The sequence below is a fragment of the Camellia sinensis genome, chromosome 8 (assembly GCF_055761805.1).
Source record: "Camellia sinensis isolate YWXY chromosome 8, ASM5576180v1, whole genome shotgun sequence".
Lineage (NCBI taxonomy): Eukaryota > Viridiplantae > Streptophyta > Magnoliopsida > Ericales > Theaceae > Camellia > Camellia sinensis.
In genome coordinates, this window is record NC_138968.1 from 133,579,704 (window position 1) to 133,600,513 (window position 20,810).

The 20,810-nt window shown below is 35.4% G+C and overlaps 1 protein-coding gene across 1 annotated transcript; it reads right to left on the reverse strand.

Moving 5' to 3' along the window:
• Positions 1-480: 480 nt before the first annotated feature.
• On the reverse strand, positions 481-6,607 carry LOC145797128 (uncharacterized). Its single transcript, XM_082883524.1, has 2 exons — positions 3,806-6,607; positions 481-879 (listed from the first exon to the last, which is right to left on the reverse strand). The coding sequence occupies exon 1, from the start codon at positions 6,477-6,479 to the stop codon at positions 5,496-5,498; it is 984 nt and encodes a 327-aa protein (XP_082739650.1). The 5' UTR covers positions 6,480-6,607; the 3' UTR covers positions 481-879; positions 3,806-5,495.
• Between the last annotated feature and the right edge of the window lie 14,203 nt (positions 6,608-20,810).

The following is a 20,810-nucleotide window of genomic DNA, read 5'->3' on the forward strand; positions in this document are numbered from 1 at the left end:
ATAACTAAATCAACTATTTAGGCTTCGTTTGGCAAGTGGTGATTTTAGTCAAAAAGTCAAAAAATTAGTAAAAAAATTAAAAAACCAACAATCTATACCTAAAAGTTAAATATTCCATTCTCTCTACTTTTTGCACATCTTTTCGTAAAAAAAATAAAAAGTCATTCCAAACATACTAATTTTTTTTACATCATATTTTAGCCAAAAAGTCAAAAAGTTACTAAAAAAAATTTGTTCCCAAACGAGGCCTTAAGATTGATTAAAATTTTGATTTGCGGTCCTATTTTTCAAAATGTGTGGTTTATTTTGATTTTAAAATTTCTTAGATCGATATAAATTGATTTGTCTAAAATATTATATTATATTTAAATATTCTTTATAAATTAGAAGACAAGTGATAATATATGTTTTTGTAAGAGAAGACATTTATAGAATAATTTTACTTTTTTTTTTCTTTATTTATTTTCAATGTAAAATTTTATAAATTTTTACAAAACCCATTAAACTCTCGTAAATTATTTCTATATACCAAACTGACAAGACCGAATAGTGGTGTGTGGTGCATTTGACTTTATCAACCAACAAAACCAAATGGTTGAATAGTTTGGTACCGAACCACTTTTTTTTTTTTTATTCAAAAGAAGGATTACAGAAGAAGGAAAAAAGAAACAACAAACAACAATCCAAAAAGAGGGCTAAACAAGATAATGGTGAGGCCTCTATAAATTCCCCAAAGCTCAGCTTCCTCACTGGTTGCTGACTCTAATTTTCCATGATAGCCAAAAATCCAAGCTCCTCTAGCATCTCTGAGAAAGCCACCATACCCAGCAGGGCCAGGATTTCCTTTGGAGCATCCATCCGTATTAAGCTTGAGTTGACCTGCACAAGGAGGACACCAATCAGTGCTAATGTGTAATGAGTTACCTGTGAAATGGTCAGTGTGAAAAGCCTGGTGAATTGCTTCTGTTTCTTGTTGAATCTGTCTCACAGTTTTGTGAGTGTTACATTCTTCTTGGTTGAACACCATATTGTTTCTAGCCTTCCATATTCTCCACAAGGTCACCACAAAGACAGTTCCCCAAGGAATGTTGAAACACTCTCTGTTCTTACTCTTAAGGTTATGTGAGATCCACGTGTCTAAGGCCATATTATGAGAAGAATCTCTCCAGCTGTGATTAGGGAGAAAATCCCAAACTTCAACAGCTTTTTTGCACTCTCTCAACAGGTGGTTCAAGTCCTCACAGTAGCTTTGGCAATTTGGGCAAGTGTCATCATTGGTGCGGCCTCTAATCTTTCTTTGATGGTTGGTAAGCACCTTGTTAAGCAGCAGCAGCCAAATGAAATCCTTTAATTTTTTAGGGATCTTTAATTTCCAGATCCAGTTCCAGGTAGCTAGGCTATTTTCCTATGCAAATGCTTGATTAGAAATCAAAAGATAGGCAGCCCCAATAGAGAAATCACCACTGGAGAAGCCAATCCAGTGGGGGTTGTCTCCTAATTCAACAAAAACAGGGAGATGAATCTGGTGAATAAGGTGCTGCATAGAAAAAGGAAGAATATTGTTTACCCTATCCAAGTCCCAATCCCCTTCCTCATTGATCATATCAGCAACTTTGACATCTTCTTGGGTATGTGGTCCTAGATAAATAGAATCAAAAGGCCCATCCCCACACCACCAATCTTTCCAAAATGAAATTTTTTTGCCATTACCAACTGTCCATTTGGTACCCTCTGCTAAAATATCCCTAGTCCTCATAATGCTCCTCCAAATTTGTAATGCCTTTTTGTTGTTAGGCCAGTTTGAAAAGGAATGGTTATGTAAGTATTTTCCTCTGAGAACCTTGGTCCAAGTAGTATCAGTTTCAAAATTTATCTTCCAACCCAATTTTGCCAATAAGGCTAGATTTTGGTCTTCATCCCTTCTAAGACCCAAACCTCCTTCTTGTTTAGCTTTACAAACTTGTTTTCAATTCACCAAATGAATTTTCTTTCTTCCTTCAAGATCACCCCATAAGAAATTTCTATTAAGCTTATCAATTTGTTTACAAATGCTTTGGGGGAGTTCAGAGGTTTGCATGATATAGAAAGGTATAGAAGATGATACAGGCTGGATCACAGTAGTCCTACCTGCTAGGGATAAAGCCTTATCTTTCCAAGAGGACAGCTTCATTTGGATTTTCTCAATGACTCCATTATAAATATTTCTGCTAATCCTGCTCTGGATAAGGGGAACACCAAGGTATCTACCAAGATCTTGAGTCAGACTTATACCACAAAGTAAACTCAGCTCCTTAGCTAAATTTCTGTGGATGTTTGGAGAAATGAACATTTTAGACTTTTGCAGGTTGATTTTCTGCTCGGAGATGCAACATAATTCATTCATGATTTCCATGATTGTATCACGGTTAGACTGGTCAACTTTAGCAAAGAGAAGGAAGTCATTTGCAAAGAATAGATGTGAGATGGGTGGACTATGGTTTAAGGCTTTAAGCCCCTTCCATTTTCTAGCTTCCACCTGCACTCTGATCATATTGGACAATCTTTCCATGCAAAGCACAAACAAATATGGCGAAAGAGGGTCACCTTGTCTCAAGCCCCTTCCTGGGTTGAAATTATCCATGGTTTCACCATTCCATAAGATAGAAAAGTTCACAGAAGAAACACAAGACATTATGAGATCAATCCAATGTTGGTTAAGATTGAATTCTTCAAGAGTGGCTTTCAAAAAAGTCCAAGATATTCTATCATAAGCCTTTTCAAGGTCAATCTTGATAATAAGACCTCCATGCTTACCTTTTTTGTGTCTAAGAGTATGGATCAGTTCTTGAGTAATGATAATATTGTCATGGGCGGATCGACCAGGAATGAAACTGCTTTGAGTAGGGGTAACAAGATCCTTGAGAAGAGGCCTAATACGGTTCACTAAAATTTTTGACAAAATCTTATAAGAGACATTACAAAGGCTAATAGGGCGAAACTGTTTGATGTTCTCAGGAATTGCAGTTTTGGGAATAAGGGCAATAAGGGTTTGATTCACTGCAGGAGGTATAGATTTGGATTGGAAGAAATTCTTAATGAAATCACAGACATTAACCCCAATCACATCCCAAAATTTACGATAGAAGATAGCTTGAAATCCATCATGCCCAGGGGCTTTGAAAGCACTAATGTTCTTGACAGCCTTCCAAATTTCATCAGTAGAAATGTTTCTCAACAAAAGATTGTTTTCATCATGCAAAATTTTATGAGTGGTAATATTGCACTAATGGTCAAAGGTATTAACAAGCTCAGAATTGAATAGGGAAGTGAAATAGTTCTGAATATGATTTTAAATAATAAGGGGTTGTTAATCCACACACAATGCTCATCTTTCAGTGAATCAATTCTCAACTTCTTACGTCTAGTAATGGCAGATGTATGAAAAAACTTAGTGTTTCTCTCACCTTGGTGATCCAATTCGCTCTAGATTTTTGAAACAAAAGAACTTCTTCTTGAAACAGAGTTTTGTTATATTGAATAATGAGGTCCTTTTCTAGACGAAACAGGTTATGAGAAAAATAAGAGGAAGAAATTTGAGTTTTTTTAATTCCCTCAATACGAGATAAAAGCCACCTTTTTCTTTTAAAAATGTTACCGAAAACCTCTTTGTTCCAAGTAAGAGAATTGGAAGCAACAGAAAACAAGTTATCTTGGATAAAAGATGAATGATTCCAAGAAGATTTAACTATATCTTTATAAGTAGGATGCGAAAGCCAAGTTGCTTCAAAACGAAAGGGACGATTAATAGGAGAGAGTTTAGTTATACCTTCAGTATGGACCATAATAGGTGAATGATCCGAATATGTACGAGGGAGATTTCGGACTGCTCCTTTAGGGAATGCGGTTCTCCATTCTACATTGTAGAGAGCTCGATCTAATCTGTCCATAGTATTAGTCATTCACTGCCTGTTGTTAGACCAAGTAAATTTTGGTCCTGAGCAACCAATGTCCATAAGTCCACAGCGGTTAATATTATCAAGAAACTTTCTGCATCGGTAGTTCTAATTGTTTTGGGAATAACTTTTCTTTCATTCTGCCCCATGATATCATTGAAATTACCTACAATAAACCAAGGCCTAACCATTAAGCTTGAAGTGTTCTCTAGATCATTCCAGAGGTTTTGATGGATGCCAGGATTAGGACTGGCATAGACTGCAGCAAGAACCCATTCTTCAAAATTCTCACGTTTCACAGTAGCTTGAATAAGTTGGGAGTTGGCAATAAGTGCACTAACAGAGACTTGGGTAGGATCCCAAATCAGCCATATACCGCCAACTCGCCCAACAGGGTCAATAATGGTAGAGGCAGTATACCCCAAATGATTGAAAAAGAGACCCATGGAACTAAGAAGGACTTTTGTTTCATACAGAGCCACAACATTAGGGTGATGGAGTCTAACGAGTTCTCTGAAATTTCGCCTAAAGATTTTATTGTCGGCTCCCTGATAATTCCATAGCATAACATTCATGGATGAACGATTGGGAATATTAGGTAATGGATCTGAACTAGTCAGGCTAATATAATCACGCACAATCTTCTTGGATAGCTCTAATGGCCTTAAGGCTGCCATCTATGTTGCCTGCAGTGGTCTTCCGCCCACACTTTACCACTTGGGCTCGATGTTCAGCCTTATCTCTTCGATCCACCATTCTACGTTTACTAGGTAAATGGCTTCGCTCTCTGGTTTGAGGTATGATCCCACCGAGCTGTGTCTTATCTAGGTAGTTTGAGCTACTGGTGTCTCCAGATCCTCGGTGGTGCTGGAGGTTCTCATTATTCCTATTAGGTGGTTTCTGCTTTAACTCAAAACTAACGGAGAAGGTTTGAGGATTTCCAGTGGAGGGTGAAAGAGAGAAGAAATCAGGAATCTGGGCTGGGGCGGTGTTGAATGGTGATAAAGAAGGGTTGGGTGGATAAGTATCTGCTATCATAATAGCAGAGTCATCACTTGTAGCTTGCACTAGGCCAGGAATGGGGCTAGCTGCAGTATTCTCAGGTCTTGCTTGTGTTGCACCAGTTGTGGTCTTGTCTTTGTTGAGTTGTCTTCCATCTTGTTGTTTTTCAGAAGAGATTCTCTGTGCTACATTAGGATTGCCTGCCTCGCTAGATGATTCTTTTCCATATACACCTTCCATATTAGGGCCCATTGGGTTTTTGTGCTTGGCTCGATCTGTAGTTCCTTCCCTGATTCCATTCTTAGCAAAAGGCCCAAACCTATTAGCAAATCTTCTAACATTAGCACTGCTAGGTCCAAGTTGCCTACCAGTGAGATTAGGTCAATTGTTTCTTCTATTCACTAACATCCAAGGCCTAAACTCTTCAGAGTGTTCTGTGCCCGAGGTAATTTGTTTCCCTGAAGAGCTAGCCGTTGGAGTTGGATTGGACCCAACATCATGACCGTTAGCTATAGCTTCTGCATTCACTTTCACCGGCTCCGACACTGGCTTGCTGCTACATTACTCTTTCCGGTGTCCAACTTTACCACACTGAAAGCAAAAATAATGCAAATGTTCATATTCCACTATATATGTATATTTACCTATAGCAAATCTCGAAATTAATGGCTTTGTGAGATCCACTTCCACACATACATGTGCATATCTTCCCCAAGCAGACATGGCAGTATTTAAATCGATCTTGAGAGGTTTTCCAATGGCTTTAGCTATGTGGAAGAGTACTTTCTCGTTGTAGTATTCAATGGGAAGTTGTGGAAATCGGACCCATAAAGCCGTAGTTACTTCTCCATCCTCAGATGGTTTGAAGTCAGGCCCCCATCTTCTGACCATTAAATAGTGGTCCATTATGATCCAAGGGCCCTCTGTGTACACTCTGCTACAATCAGATCGCATTTCAAATTTGATTAAGAAGAATCCCAGGCCCAGATCAGTTGCTTCAAAATCCCCTTGTAATCCCCGAACCTTATTGAGTTTGGAGATTAGAAATTTATACCCTAGCATTTTCCCAAGCAATCTGACTATCAGGCAATCTTTCCATGGCTTACGAATGTGCTTAATAAGACGCGAGGGAAGTTTGATTTTGGGGACATGAGGCCCTAGATCAACAGTCTGAGAAGGATCAACTTCCTTCATATCCTCGTTATCTTCCTCATCAGTGAGAAGGTCATCATCTGACAGCCTCTCTAGATCGATATCAAAAGCTTTCTCATTGGTCTTTGAATAAGTGAGAGTTTGTTTGAAAAACTTCTTTGTTTGTTCCTCTGTCATATTTTGAGTCGAGTCATTCATACCTTGATTGACAGAAATTTGATTCTTTGTTTTAGCTTCGATCGAGTCGATCATAACTTGATCAGCAGTGCTCTCAGACAAGTTTTTGATCTTCTCGGTGCTTTGCACCATATGATCTTTTTCTTCTAGCGATTGGTCTGTTTGGTTGTCAATTGGGTGTGCAAGAGCTGAGATTGGAGCAGAGGCTTTGAGCATTTTCTCTTAAACCGAACCACTTATGCCTTAATTCAAAGTTTAGATTTCAGATGGAATTGATTCAAATATATTAAGGTGATCTTGAAAAGCCAAAGATTATATTTTGTGAGTTGAAAATTTTCTTTCTTTCTCAAGATTCATGTAATTTTTTCAATATTTAGAATCTCTACCATGAGTTTTTTTTTTTTTTTTTTTAAATGGTATACCATATCTATATCTATATCTATATATATGAAGTAAAAAGAGATTTTTAAGGAGATGTATTCTCATAGCTCTAATGTCTCTAACTAAAATTCTTAATTTTTTGATTTTAAATAATTAAAAAAAATTCTATTGGCTAGCTAATTTAAGCATTAAAAAAAATTCGATATTACTTGATTTATGACTTTTAGGAAAGTAATTTAATCTATTTCAAAATTCAAATTTGAGAGCGAAAAAATATGACAAGCATTTTATTGATTTAAATTTAAAGTTGGCACAACATAAATTTAAAAGTATAATGATTTATGCCATTATTTATGAGTTTTATAATGAACTAGATTCATAAATAAATAAATAAACATTAAGATAAGATAAGTGTATCAACTCTAGAAAAAAAATTTATGTCAAAACTTCAAATTCACATCAAGTATGCATATTTAATTATTAAAATTGTTAAAATTAATGATTTTATTGATAATAAAAAAAATTCATTACATTTTAAAATAGAATATATGTATTTGTTTTTGTTTTGTTTTGTTTTTTTTTTTTTTAACAATCTTATTAGTTAGCCCCTCGACCAATAAAATTTATAATTTATAATTGCCAACTCTATCCCATAATTTATCGTTTGTATTGTGATTTATTTATGGATAAATTACGCTTTGTCCTTTTATGTTTGGCCATTTTCTTACTTTGGCCTATCATGTTTAAATTTTTTTTTAATTTACTCTAAAAGCTAAGTTTTATCTAAAATTAGATTAAAAATGACACATTAACGGTCACGTGACATAAAAAAAATTTATCACTCAAACTCAAATCTCTATATGATAATATATTTTTTAGGTTATGCGGTAGTTAACGTGGTAGTTAGGAGTAAACTGTGAACAATCTTGAAACATAAAAGGTTAAAGTGAAGAAAAATAAATTTTAAGAGTTAAAATAAAAATTAAAAAAAATGGCAAAACATAAAAGGACAAAGTGTTACCCTTTTATTTATTTGTACCTATAAAATAGAAAAATCGAATATATATCTGTACCTATTTCACTATATAATCTATGTCTCTATTTTTTTCTCCGTTAGCCATCATCACTATCTGTAACTAATCAATCTATATTGAGTTGATGTTAATTTCTTAACAAAAACATAAAATAGATGAATCTATAGAATAAAGTAGGATGTTTTTGAATTTCTCCTGCACATATTTGTCCTACTAAGACATTTGAATGGTTTAGATCTATTGAAATTATAAAACAACGACTGAGATATATTTTTTAAAAAATATCCTATACATACATTTTCTATTTTTCCGCTTCTCTCTCTTACTTTTTTCTTTTCACACCCATCCTTCTATCCCTCTCTCTTTTCTTTTTATTTTTTTATTTTCTCTCATTTCTATTTTTCTCTCCATTTGTTTATTTTTTTATTTTCTCCTTTTTGTTCACATATTTTTATTCATATTATATGGAAAAATCTGCAACCACAGAATTAGGAGCCAGATTTTACTGTGTGTAGTGGAGATTATATTAATGAATTTTTTAGTCCACAAATTAAATGAATTGAACAATTAATTATTATTTTTAAATATATTAAATACTTGATAGACTTCGTAAATTTAGACCTCATATAAATCTTCAACATTTATATAATAAAGCAGGATGATTTTTGAATTTGTCCTACACACATTTTTCCTACTATGGCATTTGAACGGCTTAGATCTATTCAAATTATAAAACAACGGCTGACATATATTTTTTTAAAAATATCCTATATGTACAATTTATATTTTCCTGCTTCTCTCTTACTTTTTCCTTTTCCCACCCTTCCTTCTATTCCTCTCTCTTTTCTTTTTATTTTTTTTTATTTTCTCTCATTTTTATTTTTCTCTCTATTTTTTATTTTTTTATTTTCTCCTTTTTGTTCACATATTTTTATTCATGTTATATGGAAAAATCCGCAATCCCAAAATTAGGAGCCAGATTTTACTGTGTGTAGTGGAGATCATATTAATGAATTTTTTAGTCCACAAATTAAATGAATTTGAACAATTAATTATTATTTTTAAATACATTGAATACTTGATAGACTTTGTAAATTTAGACCTCATATGAATCTTCAACATATTTTAATAAAGCAGAATAGGTTTTGAATCTTCAACATATTTTTGTCCTATTAGGACATTTGGATGGCTCAGATTTATTCAAATTATAAAACAATAGCTAAGATATATTTTCTAAAAAATATTCTACATATACATTTTCTACTCTCTTACTCTTCTCTCTCTCTCTCTCTCTCTCTCTCTCTCTCTCTCTCTCTCTCTTACTTTTCCTTTTTTCACACCCCTCCTTTTATGATCCGATGATCTCGTCTTCCTCTCTGTTTTCTTTTTATTTTTTTATTTTCTCTCGTTTTTATTTTTCTCTCTATTTGTTTATTTATTTATTTTTATTTTCTCCTTTTTGTTCAATATATTTTACACATAGTTCCATACAATGTATGTATGCCCGTAATACACTAGGACATTACGAGAATACATACAATTTCCATATAATTATATAAGCAAAAGCAGTATTATATGCATGCCCGTGAAAATTGTGTGTATGCTAGGCACATCTATCTATCTAGCTATTTATTATATAAGTAAAAGTAAGTTTTTGTGAGGAGTTTTGTGATAACTCCAAAATTTTATAATAAATTTATGATTTTATCAAATTAAAAAATAAATTTAAATAGTGTTGGGATTATAATTATATTCTAATCCTAATATTATTTACACCGTGCCTTCAGGCATGGGCATACACTAGTATTTTAATAAAGCAGGACAGTTTTTGAATCTTCAACATATTTTTATCCTATTAGGACATTTGGATGGCTCAGATTTATTTAAATTATAAAACAATAGCCGAGATATATTTTCTAAAAGATGTTATATATATACATTTTCTACTTTCTTGCTTCTCTCTCTCTTTCTCTCTCTTACTTTTTTTCTTTTTTCACACCCCTCCTTTCATGATCCGATGATCTTGCCTTCCTCTCTGTTTTCTTTTTATTTTTTTATTTTCTCACGCTTTTATTTTTCTCTTTATTTGTTTATTTTTTTTTATTTTCTCCTTTTTGTTCAATATATTTTACACATAGTTCCATACAATGTATGTATGCCCGTAATACACTAGGACATTACCGGCATACATACAATTTCCATATAATTATATAAGCAAAAGCAATATTGTATGTATGTCCGTGAAAATTGTGTGTATGCTAAGCACATCTATCTATCTAGCTATTTATTATGTAAGTAAAAGTATGTTTTCGTGAGAAATTTTGTGAGAATTCTAAAATTTTATAATAAATTTATGATTTTGTCAAATTAAAAAACAAATTTAAATAGTGTTGAGATTATAATTATATTCTAATCCTAATATTATTTATACCGTGCCTTTAGGCACGGGCATACACTAGTCAATAGATAAGATACAAAGATTGGAAATCAAAGAATAGTGAGTAAAGTGAAAGTTAGAATAGGCAAGATTCACACACGAATTTATGAAATTTATATTATTATTATTTTAGAGGTATGAAACACATTTCACTTATGAGTTTTATCTATTGTTATCTATTTCATGTTTTCTTTATTTTTATTTTTAACATCTCTCATTTTCGTTTTACTCATAATACATGATATTGTTTGCAAAAATATACACAAAAAAATTCAATAAATAAAGAAAAAATACAACCATATTCACGTGAAGAAAACAAAGATATTTTAAAAAAAAAAAAATCTACAATTTGTTGTTTGAGTTTACATTTTTTTTTAAATTTTTATATTTTTTAAAAAATAAAATAAAAAATACACATAACAACTCAATTTATTAATTTTGAGATTTTTAGGTTGAGGTCCCTGATATTAAAATTTTATAAGATAAAAGACATACAATATTTTCGTAATAGTTGGGGTTTCTCAACATTTTTTCAGAAAAATTTTAGAACAAAAAAATTTCAGTTCACAGAAAAAGTTCAAACAAATTTTTCTGTGAAGAGAAATTCAGAGAAATTTCACAGAAAAAATTCAGAGTGAATGAGAAATTTTTGTATTATGATCACAGAGAAATTTAGAGAATTATCATAGAAAAAACTCAAAAAATGAAGAATAAAAGAATAATGATAATGATAATAGCAAAAAATAGTAGATTTTTTTGTGCTTATTTTGGCTTTTTCATTTACTTTATAGATTCTTCTACACAATGACAAACTGAAAAAAAAAAAAAAAAAAAAAGAAAAAAAAAAAAGAGAGGTGTCTTATTTGGGATTTCCCTTACAGCTGGCATTCTTTTCAACTATATAATTTAGGAGGGTCATTTTCAAGCAATTCTAAAAAATTACTTAATTTTTTGAATTTATTCCATGAGATTACAAAGTACAGGAAATTATATATCCTGTTTCGTAGTTTTTTAGCTACATTACATATTTTTATAACAAATATTATTAAAAATAAAATTTCACATTTTATATTATTATTATTATTATTATTATTATTATTATTATTATTATTATTATTTTGTAGTAATGTTACACTTAAAATACACAAACCAAAAGGATTTCGGTTTTTAAAATGGTCTGTGTATGTAAACAAAACTTATTGTGTGCGCATTTTTTTGACCAAACAAAAGGAGTGGAACGTGAAAAACATTTGAAAGACCAGGACCCAAGATTCTCTCTTGTGATATTTCTAATAATAATTCTTGTAATAGGGATTTAAGGATTTGTTTGATTAGTAGGATTATAACATAAGATTGGAATTGTTAATTTATGAACTCACATTTTCATCTTTGACTACATGTTAATTGGATTATGTATACGACTGACATTCAATCTCACAAAAATGATGAATTTTTAATATTACGAGATTAGGGGATCATATTCTTAAGCATGAAAAAAAAAATGAATACATAAAAAATAATTATCTTATTAATTTAATTGACTAACTAATTTTACATTAATTTATGAGATTATTAATGTCTTCGTTGTGAATACCGCTAATCAAACAGGGCCTAAGAGTGGTTGTAAGGGCGATTTCAAATGCACTTTTTCGTTGCCACAAAATCTCTAGATTTCACTTCACACCTCACCATTATTCTATCTTCATCTTTTTCTTCGTCCTTTTGAGCTCTAAATGTATAGACAGAGACCACCACCAATGGTTCTGTTTTGTTGTTGTTGTACTATTTATTATTATTATTATGTTGTTGCTGATGTTGCTATTATCACCTTTTTCACAGCCTCTTCACCCTTTAACAATGCCCAACCTCTATCTCTATCTCCATCTTCATCTTTGTTAAGATTATGGACACTTAGAAAATAAACAACAAATAATCACACACACAAATGAGACAGAAATATTTACGTGCTTCAGTCCAATGTCTACGTCCATGGAACTGAAACGAGAGTTTCACTAAAACAGAGTAAATACAAAACAGAGGAGGGGAAAGACTCTCACTCAACTCATAGCTCTCTTTCTCTCAAATTTTTGATACAATTCATCCTCTCCCTCCCGTCTCTATTTATACAGAGAGAGAGAGAGAGACAAACCCGCCAAAATTTCTACCTTCTTTATGGTGAGAGTCAACAATGGCAAGAACGTGAACATAAAGGAGAGTCTTGTAGATGCCCAGCTCAGACTTTCACTTGCGGTGGAGGTCCTCGTATGCCATCCTCCTTGACTCTCTCTGTTTTGCATGCAAGTGGGTTGGAGCCAACAATTCTCCCCCTCCATACCCACATGCATGACTGACTTCTCGCTTGAAGTCCATCCCGGCAATTAGGGATGTGCAAAATACTGCCCAATCCGCTAAAACCGCACTGATCCGCATCTATCCGCACTGCTCTAACCGCTAACCGCAGTTTAAACTTTCAAATTTATAATCCGCCAACTGAATCGCTCCGCTCCGCTATAGTTAATAAATATATATTTTTTAACCTCCAATAAAATATCAATGTAAAAATTAGTGTGAGAAAGATTTAAGATATGAAGTTTATTACAAATTAGTGGTTATTATGTAAAATTACTTTGTGTTATATATCTAAAAAATATTATACAAATTCGTGTTATATATTATGAAAATGTATGATAATTAGTTAGAATATTCTTCAATCCGTCAATCCGCCAAAAACTGCCCAAACCGTAATTTGTCAATTTGCTAATCCGCCAACCCGCCATTCGGTTTGTAAATTTACTCTCAAACCGCCCAAACTGCACCGCACACACCCCTACCGACAATGTCTCTACAAATTTCGAGTTTGTCTCTCAAGACCACCTTTGTAAGCATGTCGGCTGGATTCTTATCTGTGTGGATCTTCATCAGTTCTTATAATTGCCTTTCTATCACTTTGTGTATCCAATGATACCGAACATTAATGTGCTTTGTGCAAGAATGGTACATAGAATTCTTGCTCAGGTCTATGGCACTCTGGCTATCACAATGTACCGTGAACTTCTCTTGCTTTAGTCCCAGTTCTTAGAGAAACCGCTTCAACCACAACATCTCTTTCCCAGCTTTCGTTGCAGCAATATACTCTGCCTCAGTTGTGGATAAAGAAACATACTTCTGCAGCTTGGACTGCCTAGACGCAGCCCCCCCTACGAAAGTGAACATAAATCCTGATGTAGATTTCCTACCATTAAAATCGCCTGCCATATCTGAATCAATATAGCCTTCCAAGATTGGTTTAGCTCCTCCAAAGCACAAACACATTTTAGATGTACCCTTAAGGTACCTTAGAATCTACTTGACTGCTTCCCAATGCTCTTTCCCTGGATTGGAAAGGAATCTACTTACAACTCCAATAACATGAGCAATATCTGGTTGGGTGGACACCATTGTATACATCAAACTCCCAACGACGGATGAGTAGGGAATAACCTCCATCTCTTCTCTTTCTTTTGTAGAGGTGGGACAAGAACTCTTGCTTAGCTTGAAATGATTAGCCAGCGGAGTACTGACTGGCTTGGCATCTTTCATGTTGAATTTTTCAATCACCCATTCAACGTACTTCTCATGTGACAACCACAACTTCTTGGCTCTTCTGTCACACATAATTTTCATACCCAAAATTTGTTGTGCAGGGCCTACGTCTTTCATGTCAAAGGACTGTGATAACTCCATCTTTAGTGACTTGATTGCATTAGCATCTTGTCCAACAATTAACATGTCATCAACGTAAAGTAGGAGTATGATGAAGTTTTCTCCGGGAAATTTCCTAACATACACACACTAGTCTACAGCAGTTCTCTTGTACTCATGACCCACCATGAATGAGTCAAACTTCTTGTACCACTGTCTCGGCGCTTATTTGAGGCCATAGAGACTCTTCTTTAATCTGCAGACTAAGTTTTTTTTCCCTTTGACTTCAAAACCTTCTGGCTGTTCCATGTAAATTTCTTCCTTCAGATCACCATGGAGAAATGTTGTCTTCACATCCATCTGTTCAAGTTCCAAATTCAAACTGGCAGCTAGTTCCAAAACTACTCAAATGGATGTCATCTTTATAACTAGAGAGAAGATTTCATCAAAATCAATACCTTTTTTGTGCCCAAAACCTTTGACAACCAATCGTGCCTTATGCTTGACTAGCTTTCCGCCGCCATCTTTCTTCAACTTGAACACCCATTTGTTCTTTAGTGCTTTTCGACCCTGGGGAAGTTTTACCAAATCATAAGTTTGATTTTTTTTCAAGGACTGCATCTCTTCTTGCATAGCTTACTGCCAGCTACTCTTCTCCTTATGATTCTGAGCTTCTTGAAAACTTTCTAGCTCCCCCTCATCAGTAAGCAAAATATACTCAAAAGTAGGATATTTTGACGATGGCTTAGGCTCTCTTATTGATCTTCGTAACTGTGGACCAACAGTCTCTGGCAGAGGGGGTTGTGGCTCCCCCTAATCAACACCCTCTTCTTCTGGATCTTATTTTTCTGGAAATTCATCATGTAACTCTACATTATTGGCTACATGTTGCAGTAACTCTTATTCATCAGTGGCATACTGTGAAGGTGCAAGATTCAAAACAATTTCTGAAACATCATCAACTTTGGGTTTGGCTGATTGCCTAAAGTTTTCTAAGGTCTGGCCTTCTTAAAACACCACATCTAGACTTCGAATGACCTTCTTGTTTTCAGGATCCCATAATCTGTATCCAAATTTTTCATCTCCATAGCCAATAAAAATGCATGGAGTAACTTTATCATCCAACTTTTGTCTGTGCTCCTTGGATACATGTCCAAATGCTTTGCACCCAAACACTCTCAAGTGAGAGTAAGAAATCTCCCTTCCAAACCATACTTCTTTTGGAATCTAAAAATTCAGTGGAATGGATGGCAATCTATTAATCAGATAGCAGGCAACATGAACAGCTTCCCCCTAAAATGGCTTTGGCAACTTTGTCATTTTAAGCATACATCTGACCTTCTCCACATTGGTTCGGTTTATCCTCTCAGCTACACCATTGTGTTGTGGGGTTCTAGGAACAGTCTTCTCATGTCGGATGCCATGAGTAGCACAATAGGATTCAAACTCCTTTGACGTGTACTTGCCTCCATTATCTATTCAAAGACACTTCAACTTCTTTTCGGTTCCTCTTTCCACCATAACATGGAATGTCTAAAAAAGCTGGAACACCTCAACTTTGGTCTTTAGGAAATAAACCCATACCTTCTGAGATGCATTATCAATAAAAATGTCAGAAAGTATTTTCTGCCACCCAAAGATTCCACTTCTATGAGATCGTATACATTAGAGTATACTCTACTCAACAATTCTGATTGTCTTCTGGATGATGAGTGGAAAACGACTCTATGATGCTTCCCAAATAAGCAGTTGTTACAAGGATTCAATTTCGCATCTTTGGCAAAGGGAATAAGAGACTTCTTTGCAAGAATCTGCAACCCTTTGTCACTCATGTGACCCAGCCTTTTGTGCCACAAATTTGGTGACGCCTCATCTTATGCTACGTTGAGGCTATCTGAATTCACCTCCACATGAGTCTTGTACAATGTGCCACTTGCCAGTCCTCTAGCTACCACCAAAGATCCCTTTTTCAATTTCCATATGCCTTTGCCGAAGTAGTTCTCATAGCCTTGTTGATCTTAGGCTATCCCTAAGATAAGATTCAGGTATAAATCGGGAACATGCCTGACATCTTTTAACACCATTGTGCACTCAACTTTGGTTTGGATGCGAACATCATCGATCCCTACAATCTTCGAAAAATTGGAGTTACCCATCTTCACTATACCAAAATTAGGGATGAACAGCGGATATACCGATCCGCCAAAACACACCGAACCGAACCGATTCGCCGCATTTTGGACGAATGCGTGATGACGAGCGGACGGTTGCGGATTGATTTTCTCCAATCCGCCAATTTGGCAGACGGATGGCGAATTTGAGATTCCTTTGGCCGCAACCGAACCGCCAAACCGTGAGCACTCTTAATAATTTATAAGACTTTATGTTTTTAATTTGTTTAAATGTTTTGTTTGTGTTTTCAATTGAAAATGAATTTAAATATTCTATTGAAAAAAAGTTTTCAACTTGAATATATTTTTTGAATTGAAAAAAATAAACATATTATTTATCTATATTTTTTGGTTTTTAAATTTAATTCTAAAAATAATAAATAGAAAATATGATATATGCTGGTTGGTTTTTGTTTTTAAAAACATATGTAGATGTAACAATACAGAGACATACAATCTCTACCACTGCCCTGTTCATGGTTTTTGTGGTTTGAATTGTTATTATATTTTAAAAACCACAGATTGTAATACTTTATGTGGATGCATCATGCTGTGATTGTAATATGTGGATGAATCATGCTGTGATTGTAATATGTGGATGAGCCATGCAGTGATTGTGATATTCTAAAGCTTCAAACTTTCCTTTTTTGGATGAGACATACAGTGATTGTAATAGTTTTTTAAGTCATTGACTGTAATACTTTCTTTTTTTTTTTTTCGAGGAAGTACACAAGTTGAATTATATTGAAAATTTATAAAATCTTAAACCGCCAAACCGATTCGCATCCATTCGCCAAACTGCCAATCCACTCAATCCACATCCGCCCGATTGGCGGATAGATGCATATTGATTTTCTCCAATCCACCAATCTGGCGTACGAATGGCGGATTGGAGGTTCCATGGCCACAACCGACCCGCGCCCACCCCTAACCAAAATCACCAGCTTGGTACATACTAAAGAACTCCTTACGGGGCGTGGCATGGTAAGAAGCTGTTGTGTCTACCACCCACTCGGTGTCGCTGTCTAAAATGTGTAGGCATTCTTCTTCTTCAATAGAGAATAATGCAATATCCTCTGAGACAGTATCTGTAGTGTTTCCATCTTCAATCTTTAGGTGTCTATTGTCTTGTTTTTGTTCTTTCTTCAAGGCATAGCAATATTTCTTTATGTGACCCTCCTGGCCATGGTGGTAACACTTGAACTTTGGCCAGCATTTACAATCTCTGGACTTCCCTCTAACTTGAGATATTCATTTGCTACGTCCTCTACTTTTGCTTCTTCCTCTACTTTTACCTCTGTCTCCACCTCTGTCTTTATTTTCTGAGACGAGAGCATATGACTGATCTCCACCCATGTCTTTCTTTCTGGCCTCTTTACTGAATAGAGCATCTTTAACCATGTTCATGGTTAGTTTTCCTTCTGGTGCAGAATTGTTGAGGGACACCACCAACATCTCCCAACTGTCTACCAAAGAACTGAGCAGCAATAGGGCCTGTATCTCATCATCCAACTCCATTTTGACAGTTGTCAGTTGGTTCACCAGATTTTGAAACTCATTGTTGTGTTCAGCAACAGAGATACTGTCTTTCAGCTTCAAATTCACAAGTCTTCTCATCAGGAGGGCTTTGTTCCGAGCAGTCTTTGACTGGTACATACTTTCTAGCTTCGTCCAGGGAGCATAGACATCAGTTTCCTGGGCGACATGGTGGAAGACATTGTGATCGATCCATTGTCTAACCTGGCCAATGGTTTTCTGATTCTTTCACTTCCAGTCTTCGTCATTTTCTGTTGTTGGTTTGACTCCATTAAGCTCAATAGGGTCAAACAAATCTCGGCAATAAAAGACATCCTCCATTCTGGGCTTCCAAATGGCATAGTTGGAAGCATTTAGCTTGATTATGGATCCCGAAGTCGATGTTAATTCCTCCATCAATACTTGTCTCTACAAAAAATAATCTCTATTTGAAAATCAGGCTTCATCGTTGAGTCTGGACTGGTTAAATTAGTCAGAAAAGCACTTCGGATTGCCAAAATAAAAACTACAAATTTTTGAAATTTGATTTGCAAAATCTAACCATATAGATGTGTCTGGAATATTCCAAATAGTTGGAAAGCACTATTGGATCATCAAAAACGGACTCAGAATGGCTCAGATCAAGCCAAAACAGATTGAACAGTTCAGATTGGTGAAATCTGGTGCGGCTAAGAAGCATTGGATAATTCCTCCGGATTGGCTGACGTCAGCGTAGCGTCAGCGGCTCAGCTTGGTTAATAGCTTGGCTTACGGCTCAGATCCGACTTGGACGACGTCAGCGGCCATCATTGTGACGTCAGCTAATGACGGTGGGATGACGTCAGCACCTGGCATACTAGGGATGACACGTGGGGCGCGTGGTACCACGTGAAAGCACATGGTCGCGGTGTCACAAAGTGCATGGGGCATGTGGGGCGCCTAAGGGCTCCTCCGGCGTCCATTTTCGACGGGGCTTTTTCTTGTGTGCTCGTCTCGTCAAGGGCTTCAACCTGGTGTGATCAAAAGTGGATTTCGACCACTTTGAATTCTGGACAATTTTTAAGAACACACTTTGTTTTTTTGAAAAACAACCAAAGCGTCTCTAACACCACTTTGTTAGAATTATGGACACCCAGACAATAAACAACAAACAATCACACATACAAATGAGACATAAATATTTACGTGGTTCGGCCCAATGCCTACGTCCACGGAACTGAAACGAGAGTTTCACTAAAATAGAGAAAATAAAAAATAGAGGAAGAGAAAGACTCTCACTCAACTCACTGCTCTATTTTTCTCAAATTTTTGATACAATTCATCATCTCCCTCCAGTTTCTATTTATACACAAAGAGAGAGAGAGATACGTAGACAAACCCACCATAATTTCTACCTTCTTTATGGTGAGAGTCAATAATGACAAGAACGTGAACAGAAAAGAGAGTCTTGCAAATGCCCAGCTCAAACTTTCACTTGCGGTGGAGGTCCTCGTATGCCATCCTCCTTAACTCTCTCTGTTTTGCATGCAAGTGGGTTGGAGCCAACAATCTCCATCTCCAATGGTGAAGTTACCTACTTCTTGGATCAATGACCCTTCAATTTACACTATGTATACCCAATTTGATGACTTACAACTGGCACCTGTCCTCGACGGATTGTCCGATGACTCAGCCCCACAATTGGTCTGTGGTTTTTATTGCCATACTCAAGAAATTAATGCTTCATGCCTCTTTGGTGTTGTAATCTTCGACAGCGTTGATTATGGCACGACAAATGCACTAAAACTAGTTTGGTCTGCTAATCGAGACCGACCTATTCAAATTAACGCCAGCTTATAATTCACTAAATATGGAGATTTGATCTTGAAAGACTCCGATGGCACTTTTGTATAGTCTACCAATACCTTAAGAAAGTCCGTAGTCAGCTTGAAATTAATCAAATTGGGAAACCTGGTCCTTTTTTATCGAAACAATACAATGGTTTGGCAGTCATTTGATCACCTAATTGACTCCTTACTTATTGGGCAGACGTTGGTTCCTGGGCAGAAGCTTACCTCCAGTACATCTGCATCGAACTGGAGCCGCGATTTGTATTCTCTTACAGTTTAGGATTACAGTCTATTGGCTTATATGGAATCCAATCCACCCTTGCCCTGTTTTGAATCATATTTATTTTTTATAAATTACGTCAAATTCAAGAATGGAAGCTTCAACAGGCAGCTAATCCCTGCTGCATCAACATCATCACCTTAGTGCATGCGGTTGGAACTTGATGGGCATTTGAAGGTGTATCAGTTAAGAGACTCGAATTGGACTGTGGTGGTGGATCTGCTAACATCACAAATTTGTGATGGTAAGTGTGGGTATCCCATGCCGTGTGGTAATTACGGTATCTGTTCTTTAAATGGATAATGTAGTTGTCTTGAGGAAGCCACTGACAGCAGCACTTTCAGGCTAACAAATTATTGGCAACCCAACCTTGGATGTTCCCCTGTTACACTCATTTCTTGTGACCATTCTAAATATCACACCCTTTTAGAGCTTAAGAATACTAGTTACTTCAACTTCAACTCAAAATACACATTCTCATACAACAACATTTATTACTGGGATGGAAAAACATAGTTAGAGGATTGCAAGATGAGTTGCTTGAAAAATTGTTTGTGCAAAGCCGCTTTCTTTGCGTATCATGCAGGATATGATTCAAAGAAAGGTTGTTTATTACTGTCTGAAGTCTTATCGTTTATAAATAATGACGAAGCAGTTGATAACATTATTGTATTTCTTAAAGTGCACAAATCTCAATCACCAACAGATTCTCCTCAAAAGAAATCAAGGCATGTCAAAATCATATTGGGATCCAGTCTTGGAGCTTTCTTTGGTGTATTTTTTATGGTTGCCTTATGTTTTTTCCTTTTCACAAAGAAACAAGAATCCGAAAAAGTTGATGAGTTCTTTATCGATCAAGTACTAGGAATGCCTACTAGATTCTCTTATGAATAGTTGAGAGTCATGACAAGTGAGGTCGATAAAAAGCTTGGAGAAGGAGGATTTGGGTCAGTGTTTCAAGGGACATTAATTAATGGCACTAACGTAGCAGTGCAGCATCTCAATGGTTTTTGTAACAACCCCGACCCATGATTAACGTTAATCTATGCTTAATTATGCCTAATAAGAAATTAACGTGAAAATTTGCACCATGTGTTGCTCTATTTGTGTTTATATCTGTTTAACATAGAAAGATCTGTTTATATTTTTATTCGATTTGCGAATTGAAGGCCTCATCGACATCCGATTCATAAGGTGACTTGATTTGCTTATTATTTAG

Coding starts and splice junctions, on each gene's coding strand:
- LOC145797128 (XM_082883524.1), bottom strand. CDS start 6,479: ATGCTCAAAGCCTCTGCTCCAATCTCAGCTCTTGCACACCCAATTGAC.